This window comes from Tupaia chinensis, unplaced genomic scaffold (assembly GCF_000334495.1).
Source record: "Tupaia chinensis unplaced genomic scaffold, TupChi_1.0 Scaffold148073_2, whole genome shotgun sequence".
Taxonomy (NCBI): domain Eukaryota; kingdom Metazoa; phylum Chordata; class Mammalia; order Scandentia; family Tupaiidae; genus Tupaia; species Tupaia belangeri.
Window position 1 is genome coordinate 81291 of NW_006207924.1, and position 20229 is coordinate 101519.

The window sequence follows — 20229 nt, forward strand, 5'->3', positions numbered from 1 at the left end:
GAACACTGGCCTGGAACCATGGAGGTTGGTGTGAAGGTGGGCAGTGCCTGGAGATGACAAGATTGGGTGAGCATAGTAGGTGGCTGAGAGTTGAGAGGATCTCGGTGGAAGGCACCTCTGCTTCTCCTACACTCTGTCAGATTTTCATGGGGCTGTCCTATCTTTTATTTCTCTCAGTGCAGGAAGTAATAGGGATATTGGCATAAGTGTGGGCTGGAGTGTAACAGAACAGAAGGCTTAAGTTGGGCGGGTGGAGTCAGACCATGAGATGGGACACATTAATAAATTGGACCTAGGCCCTAGCAAGGTAGGCACTGGGGCCTGGGATAAGGGTGCTTGTCTGTTCTAACAAGGACTTGGTCTCTATAAATTCCTGCTTATTTTCTTGTCCATAGATCTGCTTGCATGTCTGCTGCAGGGTTTGAGATCACTGGAAGCAAAGAAACAAGGATATTGCCCTGACCAATGTAGACTGGTAAGAGGGTGGGGACTGCCTGGATAGACCTCTAGGGTGGGTTGATGGTGTGCATTCAGTATGGGCCTTGTCTAGTTTGGAGGATCCTTGGCCTTTCCCTTTTCCAGCCATCTTTCCTACTATCCCTATAGCTTACCTCTCAGTGTCACCTTAATCCTGGCAGAAGAAAAGAGAGTGATGACACTTGGGGAGTGAAGTGAATCCAGGGGGGCGGGTAGAGAGGTAGTTTGCTAATAATATTCCTGTCCTACCAAGGACAAAATTTCCACTCCCATTTTTCTCACCATCTGTCTGTATTGCCTGTCTCTAGGTGCAAAGATCTCATGAGTTTATATATCTATCTTAGGGTGTATCGCCAAGCACGAGAAATAAAGAGGAGGGAATTGCCTCGAACCATTGCAGGTTGGTATAAGGGTGGGGACCTGTGGGAGTGGTGACCAGATTAGGTCCAGTAAAAATCAAGTCTGGAGTGCTTCTTGATCTCTTCCATTTACTGTCAGTTTTTCCACCATCCTTCCACTGTTAATTTGGTATATGGAAATGTGTATGGAAGGACATTGGGGGAAAATTGTTGGGCATTGGGAAAGGTTGGGAGAGGGTAAAATAAGAGGGATGGAAAATTTGATAATCATCCATATCTCCCATCAAGCACATAATTTCTATCCTTTCCTGTCTCTGTGTACCTGTGTGATACAACAGAATTAGAAGAGATATTTTAGTCCATTTCCTTCCTCCACTTCTAGGTCCACCTCCAGTGGCAGCTGTAGTGGCCTTTGAGTGGCTGAAGACCAGCGCCCTCACAGGCCTACACCCAGACCTACCACCCTTTTTTCTTAGCCCGAGTGAGCCTCCCCAGTACCTTGTTGGTGACTTCAGCAGGGTGATTACATGGGCCGCATTCAGGAAGTGGGCTGGGCGACTGCAGGACTGATGATCTGGGCTGGCACCTGCTACTACATTTACAAATTAACCAAGGGAAGAGCCCAAAGTGTGAGGAGACTTTCCAGACATGAGTCCAGTGTCGCAATGGAGACTGTGGTTGGGGTACAGAACCAGGCCTTGGCCATGAGTGAAGCCATGGCTGGGGCTAAGATTGAGACTAGACCCAAGGCCAAGACTGGAGCAGAAACTGGAGCAGGATGTGGGCCTGGGGCTGAAGTAGAAACCAAAGCCATTGCTATAGCCAGACCCAAAACCAACACTCAGGCCAACACAATAGCTGAGGTAGAGGTAGAGACCCAATCTGAGGCCAAAGCAGTGTCTGGAACACTGGTCATGACAGAAGCAGTGTCCAGTAGCCAGTGGACTGAAGCCAAGGCCGAAGCCAAGGTCAAAGCCAGGGAAGTGGCTGTGAAAGAGGCAGTGACCCAAACTGATGCTGAGGCTGGGAAAATAGTCAAAAAGGAGGCAGTGACTCAGACCAAGGCTAAAACTTGGGCACTGATTGCCAGGGCAGAGACCAAGAAGGAAGCAATGACCCAGACCAAAGCTGAAGTTCATGTATCGACTGAAAAAGAGGCAAAGATTAACAAAGTAGTGGTGGCACAGAGTGAGGCGCTGGCAGTGACCAGAGAAGTGGTCAAGATGGGGACCATGATCAAGACTGAAACTGTGGCTGAGGACAAGGCAAGAACCCTGGAAGAGACTGTGAGTGTGGCTAAGACTCAGTCTGAGGCCAGGCCTGGTGTCACAATTGATGCTAGGGGAAATTCCAATGGCATGTCCAGGGCAGTGGCTGGAGTGGACATGACGTCCTGTGCACAGTCTCAGGCTGTGGCCAAGAGCCAGGGTGATAAAATGCCTGGTACTAGGGTTGAGGACAAGGGGAATCGCAAAACCATGTCTAAGGCAAGGTCTGGAGCAAATGTGAGGGCTTCTGCTCAGTCTCAACTTGCTGCCAAGGCCCATGCTGAGGCCATGCTTGGGGCAAAGATTGATGCTGGGGGTAATACCAATGCCATGTGTAAGACAGGGGCAGATATGAGAACTGGTATACAATCTCAGACTGAGGCCAAGAAACAGGCTGAGGTAATATCTGGTGCCAGAGTTGATGGCAAGGGAAATATCAATGCCATATCCAAGGCAATGACTGAAGCTGATGTGAGAGCTGCTGCTCAGCCTCAAGCTGTAGTCAGTGCTCAGGCTGAGGTCATGCCTGATGCCAAGGTTAAAGGCAGAGGCAATCCCAATGCTGTGGCTAAAGCAGGGGCCAGGACAAACTCGAGAGCTGGTTCCCAAGCTGAAGCCTTGCCTGATGTCAGGGATAAGACCAAAGACAATCCCAGTGTCACGGCCAAGACAGGGCCTGGGACAGATACATTGTCTTATACACAGCCTCAGCCTGTGTCCAATGTCCAGGCTGATGCCTTGCCTGGTGGCAGAATTAAAGCTAAGGGAAATGCCAGCATCATGTCTAAGGAAGGAACTGGGACAGACACAAAAGCACAGTCTCCTGTTGTGACCCAGAGCCAGGGTGAAGCCTTACCCAGTACTAGAAGTAAGGGTAGGGGCAAAACCAAAGCCAAGTCTAAGGCAGGGATTGGGATAGATATGAAAACCTGTGCACGACCTCAGGCTGGGACCAAGACACAATCTGAGGCCTTGCCTGATTCCAGGGTTGATGGTAAGGGCTATCTTAATGCTATTTCTAGAGCTGATGCTAAGGCAGACCAGAAAGCCTGTGGTCAGCCCCAGACTGTGGCGAATTCCCAGGGTGAGGGCTCAGCTGGTGCCAAGAAGAAAGTCAAGGGTAATCCCAATGCTGTGTCTAAGACAGGGGTTGGGGAAAATACAACAGGCTCTGTCCAGCCTCAGATTGTGGCCAATCCCCAGGGTGAGGCCTTGCCCGGTGCCAAAAAGAAAGTCAAGGGTAATCCCAATGCTGTGTCTAAGACAGGGGTTGGGGAAAATACAACAGGCTCTGCCCAGCCTCAGGTTGTGGCCAGTCCCCAGGGTGAGGCCTTGCCTGGTACCAAGAATAAAGTCAAGGGTAATCCTAATGCTGTGTCTAAGGCAGAGGCTGGGGCAGGTACTGTAAGCTCTGCCCAGCCCCAGGTTGTGGCCAATTCTCAGGGTGAGGCCTTGCCCGGTGCCAAGAAAAAAGTCAAGGGTAATCCTAATTCTGTGTCTAAGGCAGAGGCTGGGGCAGGTACTGTAAGCTCTGCCCAGCCCCAGGTTGTGGCCAATTCTCAGGGTGAGGCCTTGCCCGGTGCCAAGAAAAAAGTCAAGGGTAATCCTAATGCTGTGCCTAAGGCAGGGGCTGGCACTGATATAGTGGGTCCTACCCAGTCCCAGGATATGGTTAGTTCCCAGGGTGAGGTATTGCCTAGTGCCAAAAACAAGGTCAGGGGTAATCGCAATGCTGTGCCTAAGGCAGGGGACAGGACAGATACAGTGGGCTCTGCCCAGCCCCTAGATATATCCAGGTCCCAGGATGAGGTCTTGCCTGGTGCCAAGAATAAGGTCAAGGGAAGTCCCAGTGCTGTGCCTAAAGCAGAAGCTGGGTCAAGTACAGTGGGCTCTGCCCAGTCTCAGCCTACGGCCAGTTTCCAGGGTAAGGCCTTGCCTGGTGCCAAGAATAAGATCAGGAGCAATTCCAATGCCATGTCTAAAGCAGGGGTTGGGACAGATACAGTGGGCTCTGCTCAGCCCCAGACTGTGACCAGTTCCCAGAGTGAGGCCAGTTCCCAGAGTGAGGCCTTGTCTGGTACCAAGAATAAAGTCAAGGGCAATTCCAATGCCATGTCTAAGGCAGGGGTTGGGGCAGATACAGTGGGCTCTGCCCACCCCCAGACTGTGACCAGTTCCCAGAGAGAGGCCGATTCTCAGAGTGAGGCCTTGTCTGGTACCAAGAATAAAGTCAAGGGCAATTCCAATGCCATGTCTAAGGCAGGGGTTGGGACAGATACAGTGGGCTTTGCCCAGCCCCAGACTGTGACCAATTCCCAGAGTGAGGCCGATTCTCAGAGTGAGGCCTTGTCTGGTACCAAGAATAAAGTCAAGGGCAATTCCAATGCCATGTCTAAGGCAGGGGTTGGGGCAGATACAGTGGGCTCTGCCCACCCCCAGACTGTGACCAGTTCCCAGAGTGAGGCCAATTCCCAGAGTGAGGCCTTGTCTGGTACCAAGAATAAAGTCAAGGGCAATTCCAATGCCATGTCTAAGGCAGGGGTTAAGGCAGATATAGTGGGCTCTATGCAGCTCCAGTCTATGGCCAATTCCCAGGATGAGGCCTTGTTTGGTACCAAGAATAAGGTCAAGAGCAATACCAATACTGTGTCTAAGGCAGAGGCTGGGGCAGGTACAATGGGCTCTGCCAAGTCCCAGACTGTGACCACTTCCCAAAGTGAAACCTTGCTTGGTGCCCGGAATAAGGTCAAGGGTAATTCTAATATTGTGTCTAAAGCAGAGGCTGGGGCAGGTACATTGAGCTCTATCCAGAGCCAGGCTGTGGATAGTTTCCTGGGGGAGAACTTGCTTGGTGCCAGGAATAAGGTCAGAGGCAATGCTAATGCTGCTCCTAAAACAGGGGCTGGGGCAAATAGAAGGGGCTCTACCCAGCCCCAAACTGTGGGAAGTTCCCAGGGTGAAGTCTTGCCTAGGGCAAGGGACAAAGCTATGCCTAGTTCTGAGGTGGAAGCCACAACAGAAGGTGAGGTCTATCCAAAGCGAGAAGCTCTGGCAGTGTCCACTTCTGAGAGTGAGGGTGTGACAGGTGCTGAGGCCTCTAGAAAGACTCAGACTGATATCCATGACTACTACTGGAATGGAATTGGTGTTGAAGATTGGATTGCTGCTGAGCGGTGGATCAAATTTAGGTTTCAGGCCATGGATGGAGATTGGGAGAATAATATGTCTTGGGCTGATGATGAGAATGAAATTAATGTTGGGGCCTGGAGTGGGTCTTCTGACAAGGCTGGTATTATTAGGTCCTGGACTATGGCTTTTTCTGGGGCCAGCATTAAGTCCTGGACTGGGAATGAGGTTGCTCTTGGGTCCTGGGCTGGACCTGGGGACCAGGCCTGTGGAGGACTCTGGGCTGGGGGTCAGGCTAGTGAGGGGTCCTGGGCTGGGGACAAGGCCAGTGGGGGTTCTTGGGCAGAGGCTGAGGAAAAGGCCATTGGAGCATCCTGGACTGGGATTGAGAACCAGGACAGTGGTGGGTCTTGGGCTTCTGGAAACCAGGCCATTGGAGGGCCCTGGGCTGGGGGTCAGGCCAGTGAAGGGTCTTGGCCTGGGGGCCAGACCAGTGGGATCTCCTGGGCTGGGGAAGAGGCTATTGGAGGGTCTTGGACTGGGAACCAGGACAGTGGAGGATCTTGGGCTGGGACTGGGGCTGGGAATATGGGTACTATTGGGTACTGGACTGGGGGTGTGGATCAGGCTAGTGGTGGGTCCTGGGCTGGGACTGATCATCAATCTGGGGGTGGGTCCAAGCCTGTATTTATGGATCAGGCTAATGAAAAAGAATCTTGGGCTGGGACTGGTGGCCAGGCCAGTGAAGGGTCCAGGTTGGGTCCTGAGAACCAGTCTAGTGGAAGGTCTTGGGCTGGGACTGTGGACCGAGTCAGTGGAGGGTCTAGGCTGGGGCTTGTAGACCAGTCCAGTGGAAGTCCCTGGGCTGACACTGAGGACCAGGCTGGTGGAGGGTCTAAGCCAGGGTCCATGGACCAACCAGGTGGAGAGCCCTGGGCTGGGACAGGTAACCAGTCTAGTGGTGGATCTAAACCTAGATTTGAGAATCAGGCCAGTGAAGAAGGGTCCTGGACTGGAGCTGTTTGCCAGAGTGGTGGTGGGTCCAAGTCTGGACCCGAGGACCAGTCCAGTGGAACATCCTGGGGTGACTCCAGGAACCAAATCAGTGGAGGATTCTTGATTGGGGCTGTGAATCAGGCCAGTGGAGATTCCTGGGTTGCTACTGGGGACCAGGCCAGTGGATGGTTTTGTGTTTACACTGGGAGTCAGGCTAGTGGAGGAGGTTCTTGGGTTGGTGCTGGTGGCCAGGATGTTGGAGAGTCTAGGCTGGAGTTCACAAACCAGTCCGGTAGTGGGTCTTGGGCAGGCACTGGGAATCAGGTCAGTGGAGGGTCCTGGACTGGGACTGGGGATCAAGCTGGTGGGTGTTCCAAACCTGGATTTGAGGATCAGACCATTGGAGGAGGGTTCTGGTCTAGTGCTGGGGATCAGGGAAGTAGAGAATCCTGGGGTGGGTCTAGGTCTGGGAATGAGGCCAGTGGAGGGTCTAGTCTGGGGCCTGAAGATCAGCCCAGTGGAGGAGGTTCCTGGGATGGGATTTGTGGCCAGGTCATTGGAGAATCAAGGCCAGAGCCTGCAGACAAGTCCAGTGGTGGGACCTGGGCTGGCACTGCCAGTCAGGCCAGTGGAAGGTCCTGGGTTGGGCCTGGGGATCAGGTTGATGGCTGTCCCAAATCTGGATTTGAAGACCAGGCCTGTGGAGGAAGCTCCTGGGCTGGTGTTGGGAACCAAGCCAGTGGAGAATCTTGGACTGGCTCTAGGCCTGTGAATGAAGTCAGTGGAGAATCTGGATTGGAGCCTGAGGATCAAGCCAGTGGAGGGTCCTGGGCTAGGTCTGAGGACCAGACCAGTGGAAGGTTTCAGGTCACTGCTGAGACAGAGGCCAATGAAGGATTCTGGTTTGGGCCTGGGAGTGAAGCCTGTATAGGGACTTGGTGCTGGACAGGGGAAAAGGCTGTTATTATGCCCAGTTCTCATGCCAAGGATGAGGCCAGTACTGAATCCAGATCAGGGGCTGAAGAGGAGGTCATCACAAATTCTAGTGTTGGGGCTGAGAATAAGACTAGTGTTGGGTCCTGGATTGGATCTGAGGAGGCAGCTTACATGGGTTCCTGTCGGGGGGCTGAGGGTGGGGCTGAGGCTGGGTCTGAAGCGAGAATGGGGTCTTGGTCCTGGAACGGAGATACAACCACTATAGAGTCTAGGCTTGGGGCTGGGGAAGAGGCTGGCATAGAGTCCTGGACTTTGGCTAGGGATGTAGATGAGGATGAGCTAAGCAGAACGTCCAGCCCTGATATTGAGGAGATCAGTTTAAGGTCTTTGTTTTGGGCTGAGAGTGAGAATAACAATGAATTCAGATCCAAGAGTGGGAAAGATGTCCATTTTGAGTCTGGGGCTGGAGAAAAGGCCAGCATCCAGGATAAGTTTGAGGCTGCTGGTGGAGTTGATATAAGATCTTGGTTCTGTGCTGAAAGTGAAAACAGAAGTGAGGACAAATCTGCACCTAAGACTAAAGCCAAAAAGTCAGCTGAGTCAAGAGGCACATACCCATCCATGGTCCCCGGGGCAGGAATGGGGTCATGGGATGGAGCCATGATCTGGTCAGAAACAAAGTTTCCACACCAAAGTGACGCCAGCTACCCAGTTGAAGATGAGTTCAGAAAGCAGGTCAGGACTGGGGAGAAAATTCGGCCCGGGTCCTGCCGCTGTAAACGTGATGCTAATATGGATCCACGAGAGCTTGAAAAACTCATTTGCATGATTGAGATGACTGAAGATCCTTCTGTTCATGAAATAGCCAATAATGCTCTATATAACAGTGCTGATTATCCTTATTCCCACGAAGTTGTTCGTAATGTAGGTGGAATCTCAGTTATTGAAAGCTTACTCAATAATCCCCACCCCAGTGTTAGGCAGAAGGCTTTAAATGCATTGAATAATATCTCAGTTGCTGCTGAAAACCATAGGAAGGTTAAAACATATTTAAATCAAGTCTGTGAAGACACAGTCACCTATCCCTTGAATTCAAATGTGCAGCTGGCTGGACTAAGATTGATAAGGCATCTGACTATTACTAGTGAATATCAGCATATGGTTACAAACTATATCTCAGAATTTCTTCGTTTGTTAACTGTGGGAAGTGGAGAAACTAAAGACCATGTTTTGGGAATGCTCTTGAATTTCTCAAAAAATCCATCTATGACAAAAGACTTGCTCATTGCTAATGCTCCAACAACACTAATGAATATTTTTAGCAAGAAAGAGACAAAAGAGAATATTCTTAATGCTCTTTCGTTATTTGAAAATATAAATTACCACTTTAAAAGAAGAGCAAAAGCATTTACTCAGGACAAGTTTAATAAAAATTCCCTTTATTTCCTATTCCAACGACCTAAAGCATGTGCCAAGAAACTTCGAGTCTTAGCAGCAGAATGTAATGACCCTGAGGTGAAAGAAAGAGTTGAGCTATTAATAAGTAAACTCTGATTAGCATTATGTTCCCAAACAACTTCGAGTGATATTTTGGTTTTGCAGGCTGGAAGTAATGCACATTGTACATTGCATTATAACTTCAAAACTGATGTTACCTATGATGGTCTATAGCCAGACCATTCTATGAACACCAAATGAATTCAAACTTGTACTGAAAATACATGTGTTGATTTTTATCTTGTCTGGATTGAGATACATTTAGTATGCTTCATGAGCAGAACTGAACTGATTCTTCATAAGTAAGGTAATCTTTGGTCCTTTGTGTGGACTTATGTTTATACATCCGAGACTTTATTTTTATGTCATCAATAAAGTTGTGTCTTTTAAGCAGCAGATAAAAAAAAAAAAAAAAAGACATTGTCCTTGTCCTTGAGTTTCTGATCTGTTTGGAAAGGCAAGATATACAGAAACAAAAAAGATAGTGACAAAACTGGGAGCCTCCTATCATGGCCGGATGCCTCCCATCACTGCTTAGAGGCAGCAGAAGTTGCTGTGGTCAGCAGTGGTCAGGGAAAGTTTTACAGAGGAGGCGGACACTTGAGTAAGCTGGGCTTGAAGGACCGGATACAAGTGGGTCTCAAGGACGTTGAGGGAGGGGAGAGTGGTGGGGAGAAAGGCATAGAGGTGGGGATCCTGCTACAAAGAGAAGCTGGCCTGCCTGGGGTGGAAAAGTGTGGGGAGAGGAGAGATGGGAGATAGAGGTGGGTAATTGGAGTGAGTCCCATCCATGGAGCACCCTTGATTGTTAAACTGGGGTGTCTGGCTATTATCCTATCCACACCAAGGCCTTTCCTGACCAGAGGAGCAACAGGATGAAAGGAAAACAATGTAGTGGATTTATGTGCAGCACAGGTTCAACTTGAAGTGGGGCCAGGAGTGGTGACCGGAGATTAGATTACCAGTCAGGAAGTTACCACAATAGTCCAAGCACAAGACAATGAAGGTGTGGCATTTCATTGATGGCTGTGGGAATGGTACGGAGGGGATGGAAGTGAGAGACCCTTAGAACAAATACATGCCAGAATCTCTTCTGGATACAGAAGAGCAATTTTATTTTAGAGTCCTAGGGCATTTGATAGGAAAACATTCCCCTTCTTGGCCAACTCTTGTGTCTGTATAAGTAAATAAAATAGTTACTATTTTGAAATAATAGGAAATATAGAAGAAAGAATAATGTTTGGTGCTTATAGCAGATTCATTTTATAAGGGTTGGAATGGGTCCTTTATGGAAAAATCGAGAGTGCTGTTGAGATCCACAAAGGAGAAGATCCACCTCTCTCCCATGCCTTAGTGCTGGGGATGGAGTGTACGTGGGAGAAGGAGCACTTTCAAACTCTGCAGGTGGGAGGGCTACGAGGACCATTGGGATATATGTTTCAGAAGCTTCAAGAGGTGCATTCCTGTTGACTCAGTAACTCCAATAATTTGTAGAAATTCATCCTTACAAGGCAATCAAATAATTCACTTGTTCAAAGCTGCGCATCTTCAAGCTGTTTTGAAGGGTGAAAAATTGTAAATGACTCAACATAGGTAGCTGGCTAAACAAATAACCATATGTCAACACGTGGAATATTCTGCAGCTGTTGAAAATTGATGGATATCCATATTTCCTTAACCCCCCAAAAATTCATTATATAGTCTTAAGTGGGAGAAATAGGCTGTGAAAGTACATGGCATAGTTTTTATGAAGAAAAAATATGTATTTAAATTTTCTATATGTATATATATAATCTTCAGTGAATAGTCTGAGAATGTTAATAGTTCTTTATGGATGTTAGAGAGATTATTTTGTCTGCCTTTTTTTTTTCTTACTTACCTATATTTTGTGATCTTTGTATAATAAATAGGGCTTTTAAAAAAATTTACCAAAATGGAAAAGGATGGATTCAGGGCTGTCAGGGTAGTCAGGCTTAATAGTTTTTTTTTTTGAGGGGTCTAGAGCAGAAGTATAAATGGGAGCTCACGTATTTATGTCTAAATATTTGGAAGGTCTAATTTATAATTTTAAATAAATATGATTTAAATAAAGCCATAGTAGTTCAAACATGGAAATCTTTCTGAGTATTTTAAAAATAAAACTATTCTCAATTCTTGCATTTGATGGCCACCAGCTTTCTACTGTAAAAAAAATATTGTGCTTGTGGTGGATTTTACCATCTGCTGCCCTGATCCCCCTTCTGGAATAAAGAACTTATTATTTCAGTTTGTAGGAGTGCTTCCAGTAGACAGCTTTTAGCTGTAAGCTCTCTTCAGGAATTACCTCAGCTGAAGGTCATGCCCCCTTCCTGTGGTACTTTACATTCAATGATTGATGGTCATGACCCTCCTGCCCCAAATGAAACACCTTAACTTCTCCCCCTGTCCAATCCTGCTTCCTTCTTTTCCCTTTCACAGGTGTTGATCCCAAGAGCATTCCTTAATAAAAGCCCTTCATGCTGAGCTCTGTCTCTGAGTCTTCTCCCCGGGAAGCCAACCTGCAACAGTTGGTACAAGAAGTTGTTCAAGAAAGCAAACACTGTGATGATATTTTGGAGATGGATCACCTGCTGCCCAGCTGGTAATGAGGACCCCATCTTTGGTGGTAGGTGGAGTAGATAGGTCCCTGGAACAAGGTGGCAGAAGAATTGTTAGGGCTTTCATGGGTGGTGTACTGGGGAAGCACATTGATGGAGGAGAATGCATTAACTGGTACCATGTGTGAGACCTTTGAGAAATAGATGGGAAATATTAAATATAAGACCAAAAAAATTGGATGACTTTTGCTAAGCTTGAATGATCTCTTAACAAAATCATTAAAAAGCTGAATTAATCAACAATTACTCACTATATTTGAAAGCCAGAGGATTTCATTCATAGCATACAAAGAGGCGCTCATCTTTTCCAGGTAAAGGGACAAGAAATCTGAAGAGCAGGCCCAGGATTTAATTAAAATCAAGCTTTATGATAAAGTTAAAATTCCAACCAAGTTGAGTCTATGCCAAGTTCAGGACCCTGCTTAGGAAGGAATGGGACCCTGACACGTGAATGGGGACATATGGAGTGATGTCCCTAAAAAATCTTACTTCCCCAGATTCCTCTGAATTCACTGAGTATTCAGAAGCATCCTACACCTCTCAATTAAGGGCTAGCACTCCACCTCGCTTGGACATGCAGAGCCCTTTCCCCTTTAAGATAACATGGATTTTCCTTGGAATCTTCCCCCACCCTTGGCCATTGGGGCTATAACTAGGGTTAAGACAAACATAAACTAGCTGGGGACGTGTTTGACCTAATATGGAAGGAAAGGGAATATAAGAACAAAGAATTGCAGGGCCTAATCTGGTCAGCATGCATCAACATATGCTGAGTAAGTAAGTATGAAATTGAACTCTCAAAAGTTTCAGCAAGGACGCTGAAATATAAAATTGAATAAAAGAGCTTGACACTTAGCCTAGTGGTTAAGGGAACTGGATTCCTCATGGCTGACTACAGTTTGAATCCCAGCCCTAGTGGCTTGAAAACATGCTGGATATATGTATGAGTGTGTCCAAAGTCCTGACAGGATAAAGAAATGGAGAAGGGATTGTATCATGAATACACTCCATGGGAGTACTTTCTCCCTCCCTCTCTCTCTCTTTCTGGTGAGTGTACACACCCTCTGGCAACTAAAAAACAAACAAACAAACAAACAAACAAAAACCCAAATCCAAGAAAATGAATTGATTTGTGTTTTCACCCGAATACAGGATTTAACATTCTGGCAAAGACTCTAGGAGATGATGTAAACTCATTCCTGGTGTAATTTCTCAAAGTATGGAAAAGGCAATGTCCTACATTAAGTGAGGTATAAATGTCAGAGTTGACATAACAGATGGTAGAGTAAGGATTAAACACTCAAAGAAGGGTCAGCCCTGTAGTGCAGTGGTTAAGAGCTGTGTATTGGGAGCCAGATCACATATGGCAAACTGCAGTTTGAATCTCAGCCCTGGCAGTTGGTAAAACATGCTGGACATGTGTGCATACATGCTCAAAATCCCTATGGGAAAGAGAAATGGAGGAAAGGGATTGAGGCATGAAAATGCTTGCTTTCTTTCTCTCTCCCTCTCTCTCTTTGGCAAGTACACTGTGACAATTAAAAAATGTAAAAAAAAAATAAAGACACAAAGAAGTAAGAGTGACAGGATAAATATATCATGTAAAGCTAGAAAATCTTCCAGAAAAATATGTTTCACAGGAGGACCCAAAGGACACACCATTTATCAAAGCTAGAAGGAATGCACTGGTGGAGAGGAGCACTAGCATCACTAAGAAGTTTGTTCAGTGATGGCTCTTCTACAGGTCAAGGCTCAGAGTAGAAAAGGATGTTATGAAATAAGGATCACTCAAAGAAATGGTGCTACCTCTGAAATAGAGGCAGGATGGCTGCACTTAACTGTTAAAGGCAGGAGGATGCAAATACTATAATATGTTACAGAGTCAGAGTGGCAGACAGGGATATCTGACCTGCAGGGAGCTATGGAGATAGTTAATAAAACACATCTATCCCTGTGGATAGTTAGTTAAGAGATAGTTACTAGGACACAGACTGTCAATATAACACAGTGTTCTGGCAAAAATAGGTAGCCAGCAATTCGTTCTCAATCTGTACAATCAAAAGAAGTCAAAGGTGGTCTTGCTATTCTATGATCATAGTTATTTTAAGAAAGCACTAAGATGTAATAAAGACATTCACCAACTTGCTATATACATGCTGGATATATGTATGAGTGTGTCCAAAGTCCTGACAGGATAAAGAAATGGAGAAGGGATTGTATCATGAATACACTCCATGGGAGTACTTTCTCCCTCCCTCTCTCTCTCTTTCTGGTGAGTGTACACACCCTCTGGCAACTAAAAAACAAACAAACAAACAAACAAACAAAAACCCAAATCCAAGAAAATGAATTGATTTGTGTTTTCACCCGAATACAGGATTTAACATTCTGGCAAAGACTCTAGGAGATGATGTAAACTCATTCCTGGTGTAATTTCTCAAAGTATGGAAAAGGCAATGTCCTACATTAAGTGAGGTATAAATGTCAGAGTTGACATAACAGATGGTAGAGTAAGGATTAAACACTCAAAGAAGGGTCAGCCCTGTAGTGCAGTGGTTAAGAGCTGTGTATTGGGAGCCAGATCACATATGGCAAACTGCAGTTTGAATCTCAGCCCTGGCAGTTGGTAAAACATGCTGGACATGTGTGCATACATGCTCAAAATCCCTATGGGAAAGAGAAATGGAGGAAAGGGATTGAGGCATGAAAATGCTTGCTTTCTTTCTCTCTCCCTCTCTCTCTTTGGCAAGTACACTGTGACAATTAAAAAATGTAAAAAAAAAAATAAAGACACAAAGAAGTAAGAGTGACAGGATAAATATATCATGTAAAGCTAGAAAATCTTCCAGCAAAATATGTTTCACAGGAGGACCCAAAGGACACACCATTTATCAAAGCTAGAAGGAATGCACTGGTGGAGAGGAGCACTAGCATCACTAAGAAGTTTGTTCAGTGATGGCTCTTCTACAGGTCAAGGCTCAGAGTAGAAAAGGATGTTATGAAATAAGGATCACTCAAAGAAATGGTGCTACCTCTGAAATAGAGGCAGGATGGCTGCACTTAACTGTTAAAGGCAGGAGGATGCAAATACTATAATATGTTACAGAGTCAGAGTGGCAGACAGGGATATCTGACCTGCAGGGAGCTATGGAGATAGTTAATAAAACACATCTATCCCTGTGGATAGTTAGTTAAGAGATAGTTACTAGGACACAGACTGTCAATATAACACAGTGTTCTGGCAAAAATAGGTAGCCAGCAATTCGTTCTCAATCTGTACAATCAAAAGAAGTCAAAGGTGGTCTTGCTATTCTATGATCATAGTTATTTTAAGAAAGCACTAAGATGTAATAAAGACATTCACCAACTTGCTATATATATATATGTATATCTATATACGTTTGTATATGCGTGTGTATATGTGTGTGTGTGTGTGTGTGTGTGTGTGTGTGTGTGTGTGTGTATTAAAGAATTCAAAGGTGGTCAAGGCTGTGGGAAGTCGCCTCAATATAAAGTCACAATCTCTTACCCAACTTCTGGTCCTAAGTCAGTTTTTGATCCAGAGCACATTGTTTGAAAGGGGCTGAATGCCCAAGAAGAAAGATCCTATAACACATGCATAGCAGTGATCCCTCCAATCCTTCAGTTTACTCAGATAACTGTATGCCAAGGAAGGAGGACCATATAGACACTGATTCTGAGTTGATATTGATGCTTAGAGACCTAAAGTGTCATCATGGTTCTCTGGTTAGAGTGGAAACATATGGGAATCAGGTACTAAATGAGATCCTGGCTTAGGTCTGGTTCATAGTGGGTCTACTGGATCCACAGGTATTACTCAGTGTTTATTTTCCTGGCCTCTAAATGTATAATTATAACAGACATAGTTGGTATAAGCCCCATAGTAGTTCCTTGGCCTGTGAAGTTGGAGCTATTTGTAGATGAGAAGGCTGTGTGGAAGCTCCTGAAACTGCCTTTCCTTTCCTCAGCCAAAATAGTGAATTAAAATATATAGGGACCAGCAAATAGCATAATGGTTACATCACTGGACTCCCACATAGTTGACTGTGGTTCAAGTTCTGGACCCGGTGACTTAAACTCATGCCAGGAAAGTGTGTGTGTATGCCCAAAATCCCAAGAGGAGAATGGAGAAGGGATTGTGTGTGGCTATCCACTAGGGGATGAATTCTTGCTTTCTGTCTCTCTGGTGAGCACATGGGCCCTATAGCAAAAATCTCTCTTAAAAAAAAAAAGGGAAAGGAAAGAAGAAACAAAGAAAGAAAGGAAAGAAAAATAGAGAGAAAAGGAAATATATATCACCCTGGGGGAAAGGAGGGATAGCTAAAATTAGTGCCATCTTTAAAGACCTGGAGAATTCAGGGGCATGATTTCCATTGTATCTTCATTTAATTTACCAGTTTGGCCCTCTGCAAATGTGGACACAGTGTGGCAGATGACAGTCGACTATAGCAAACTCAACCAAGCAGTAAGATCATTGCAAAGACCATGCAGATATGGTATCTTTGCTAGACCAGATTGACATGGCCTTGGTACCTAGTATTCAGCTATTGATTTAGAGAATATGTTTGTTTTCCTATCCACATCAAAATGGAACATCAGAAAAAGTTCACATTCACATAGACTGAATAGCAGTATGCATTTATAGTTTTCCCCAAGGCCCTACTAACTCTCGTGTCCTCTGTCATAATATAAGCTGAAGAGATCTGAACCATTTGAACATCCTTAAGAATATAATGCTAGTCTACTATGTTGATACCATAATGCTAATTAGACCACAATGAGTAAGAAGGGACTATACATTCAAGGCCTTGGTAAGACATACACATACTGCGGAAGATAGGAGATAAATCCTACAAAGATCCAGAGGCTGGCCACATTAGATGTAATTTTAGGAGTTGAATGATCTGGGGAAATACCAGAAAATCCTCTCCAAAGTAAAGGACAAATTAGGGCTTTTTTGTTTGTTTTACCTTCTTCATGAAGAAGGAAGCTCAATGCCTGGTAGGCCTCTTTGGGTATTTTTTTTTTTTGGAGGTTTTTACCTTAGGGTGCGTGTGCTTGCGAGATAGAGACTGAGACAGTGAGAGGGAAAGCGAGAAATCACCCCCTCAGGGGGGATGGCTCTGCTACAATCCCCTTTTCTCCATTCTCCCCCTGGGATCTTGAGCACACATGCACATGTAGCCGACATGAGTTTCAAGCCACCAGGTCTGGGACTTGAACTGTGGTCGGTCATGTGGAAGTCCAGCAACATTATCACTATACCATCTGCTGACCCCAGCCTCTTTGGGTTTTGAAGCAGCACGTTTCACATCTAGAATTGCTGTTTAAACCCATATACTGGATGACACAAAAACTTCCATCTTGGAGTGGGCCCTAGAGCAGAAGGGCCTGTAACAGGTCCAGGATAGTTTCAAGCAGTCCTGTAACTTGGCCCATACAAAAGACAGACACCATGGTATTAGAGGCATCTGTGTTGGCAAAAGATGCCATGTGAGTTTTTCCAAGTTCCTATGGGCAAATCACAACCTAGTTAGTGTTCTGGAGCAAAGCCTTGCCATATACAGTGTGGAATTAAATACCTTTTAAAAACAGCTTTCAACATGGTACTGCTTCCTGGTAAAGATGAAATGCCTGACTATAGGACATCAAGTGACCATGCAACTAGAACTGCTTATCATGTGCTGAGTTCTTTCATATCCACCAAGTTCTATCAGAACCATTATGTTGGACAGTCCCAGCAACAAGATGAAAGTTTACATATAGCACCAAGCACAAGTAGGTATGGAGGACACAAACAGTTGTACAATAAGGCAAAGCACATCTTCCATGATAACCATAGTTGTTCAATAATACCTTTCCCTTACCATTTACTTATAGTCTCATGTGGGATCTCTTATGGCAAACTGACTGGGGAGTGAAAAAACAAGCATTGTTCATAGATTGGTGGTCTTGGTATATGGGTATTGACAAATGGAGCAACTACAGCATGAAAGGGATATGGTGACCAGGAATAAGGATCTGGGTCATACTACCAGGTAAATTCCAAAGACTAAGACTGATAGAGAGCTATAATTGGTTGTGGAAGAGGGAGACAATCATTTGCATCTTTGAGACCAACTGCAGTGTTGGGGGCTATAAGTTGTCCTAAGTTTGTCCCAGGAGAATCCCACTAAACCCCTGGAGGAGCTGATCCCAGAACTTACATGAAATGAGTCTGAGATACACAAGGGGTAAAATGTAGTAGACACATCATGTCCTACTCAGCATTCCCTTTAAGCAATAAAGGACATTTTATCAGTTGTTAGGAATGTTGCCATCAGAGAGTCCTTGACTGTCAGCTCCTTTTAGCGATTACTTCAGCTGAAGAGAGCTATCTTATTCAAGATCATACTTCTTGGGGACCGGCAGATGGCATAAAGGTTATATTGCTGGACTCTCACATAGTCGACCATGGTTCGAGTTCTGGACCCAGAGGCTTAAAACTCACGTCAGGCGTGTGTGCATGCATACCCAAAATCCCAAGAGGAGAATGGAGGAGAAGGGATTGCAGTGTAGCCATCTTTTCTGGGGGAGGTGAGATTTCTCGCTTTCTGTCTTTCTGGCAAGTGCACATGCCCTATTGCAAAAATCTCCCTAAAAAAAAATCACACTCTGGGTGGCCTTCATCTAATGATTCATTGATGCCCCTTGTAAAAGCCTGGACCTTGGACTATTAGGTGGCATGGTGGTTAAGGTACTGGATCCCACATGACTAACTCTACAGTTTGAGTCCTGGACCTGGTAACCTGAAAAACACTCTGGATGTGTGGGTGTGTGTGTGTGTGTGTGCATGCTCAAAATCTCAAGAAGAGAAGGGATTGCGGTTTGACCTTCACCCTTGGGGGAAGATTTCTCACTTTCCCTCTTTCTCTGTCTCTCATCAGCAAGTGCATGCAACCTATGGCAAAACAAAAAACAAACAAAAAAAAAAAACCAAAACAACAACAACAAACAAACAAACAAAAACTTAAAAAAAACAAAAACAAGCCTGTACCTCTCTTCCCAACTCGAGAAAGCTTTGAAATTTCATCCTATCTTCAGAATTCCTTACAGAGTAGGCTGAGGCTTCCTTTGACAGTGAATTGAAATACACATTCTTCATTGGCCCATTCTTGCTTTCTTCCTCCCTTTCTTTCCACAAGTGTTGATCCCAAGAGAACTTCCTATTTAGCCTCCTGCACTCTAATCTTTATTTCAGAATCTGTTTCCTGGGGAATACAATGTGTGACAATGGTTTACACATGTTACAGCTATTGGGTTGTTGGAAAAGTCATGATGTATTTTTTCCTATTTTTTTTTGAGAGGTTTTTTGCTATAGGGCACGTGCGCTCGCCAGAAGACAGAGAGAGACAGAGAGACAGAAAGTGAGAAATTGCCCCCCAGGAGGGATGGCCACGCCACAATCCCTTTTCCTCCATTCTCCTTTCGGGATCCTGGGCACGCACGCACATGCACCCAGCGTGAGTTTAAGGTACTGGGTCGGGGACTCGCACTGCAGTCGACTACATGGGAGTCCCATGATATAGCCATTATGCCAACTTATGTTTTTCTATGCAAAAATGCATCATGACTTTTCAGATAACCCAATATATCTGTTCATCCATCCATTCTAAATTGTTTAATATTGCAAAATGTTCTTCAGCCTCCATATAGAACTGTTACAAATGCTATACTAATTTACATTATCTCTGAAACCATAAACTGGAAAATGCAGATGAGCAAGAAAATGGACACTGGGTGCTACTAGGAAATGATAGTTTATTAAGCAGAAATCTATTATAGTCATCTGAGAAGGTTTTGACAAGTTAACTAGTTTTTTTTCCTTTCACTAAGATTTCCACTGCTTGAATCTTCCTTGAAGTTTGAAATAATGTCTGTCTCTTTGGTCTGTAGTTGTATGATAAGCGAATCTTCATGACATTTGGACACAGTTGTCTTTTGTTCAGAGTACACAGATGTGGAGAAGCATTTTCCACAGTGAACAGTGTCAGTCCCTGAGACTAGGATAGCAGTAGATGTCATTTCTAGATGTTTTGGATAGTTCAGTGATCTTATAGCTAGTTCTGGCTCTGAACCTGACTTCAAGTCCCCGGATTCTTACTATAGTAGTACTGAAGTAGCCGACTCAGGGGTGAAGAGTTGAGTTCACTGGGACCAGCAGTTAGTGTAATGGCTATGTAGCTGGACTCCCATGTAGTTGACCATGGTTCGAGGCCCGAACCCGGTGGTTTAAAACTCATGCTGGGCGCATGTGCGTGCATGCCCAAGATCCCAAGAGGAGAATGGAGGAGAAGGGATTGTGGTGTGGCCATCCCCCCTGGGGGGTGATTTCTCGCTTTCTGTCTCTCTGTCTCTCTTTGTCTTTCCAGCGAGTGCATGCGCCCTATAGCAAAAACCTCTCAAAAAAAAAAAAAAAGAAAAAAAAGAAAAAAAAAGTTGAGTTCATTGGCCTTACTGGGTCATGTACATAGGACAAATAATTCTACACTACCTTTTTTTTAAATTTCAATTTATTTATTTGCATTCATTCACTGTACATCACTACAGCATACAAAATGAGATTTTCCATCCAGAGTACACTGTATATTGTCTCAATCAAGCACATCAACATACATGTTATTGTCAGCGAATGATCTTCCATTTCTTGTTTTCTGTATGTTTTGCTTCACCCCCCCATCCTTGATTCCCTATCTCTTACCCTCTGCCATCTCCCACTCTCCTCCCACACTGTCTCTGGTATCTATGTTTGCTTTCTATACCGTTTTCCCCCCACATTTTATTGAATCACCAAAGACCCTAATCAATCCAAATACCCTCATAGCAAACACAGGTGACACACACATTTCCATGAACACAAGTCTAACTTTACGC

At 45.2% G+C, this 20229-nt stretch overlaps 2 protein-coding genes across 4 annotated transcripts in view; both read left to right on the top strand.

The window, feature by feature from the left end:
• Positions 1 to 9056, top strand: ARMCX4 (armadillo repeat containing X-linked 4). Of its 3 annotated transcripts, none has more exons than XM_014584883.1 (4): positions 1 to 66; positions 396 to 475; positions 822 to 877; positions 1219 to 9056. In XM_014584883.1, exon 4 carries the CDS (start codon positions 1364 to 1366, stop codon positions 8714 to 8716), a length of 7353 nt encoding a protein of 2450 aa, XP_014440369.1. In that variant the 5' UTR covers positions 1 to 66; positions 396 to 475; positions 822 to 877; positions 1219 to 1363; the 3' UTR covers positions 8717 to 9056. The 3 variants fall into 3 exon arrangements, with proteins under 3 accessions (XP_014440369.1, XP_014440370.1, XP_014440371.1); XM_014584884.1 differs by having other exon boundaries at positions 1 to 36; XM_014584885.1 differs by having other exon boundaries at positions 1 to 24.
• ARMCX1 (armadillo repeat containing X-linked 1) overlaps positions 1990 to 20229 on the top strand; it is a 56617-nt gene continuing 38377 nt past the window's right edge. The window contains exons 1-2 of the mRNA XM_027768952.1: positions 1990 to 2122; positions 11117 to 11303. The gene's annotated coding sequence lies outside the window, so the exon portion shown is untranslated. The remainder of the gene's footprint in view (positions 2123 to 11116; positions 11304 to 20229) is intronic.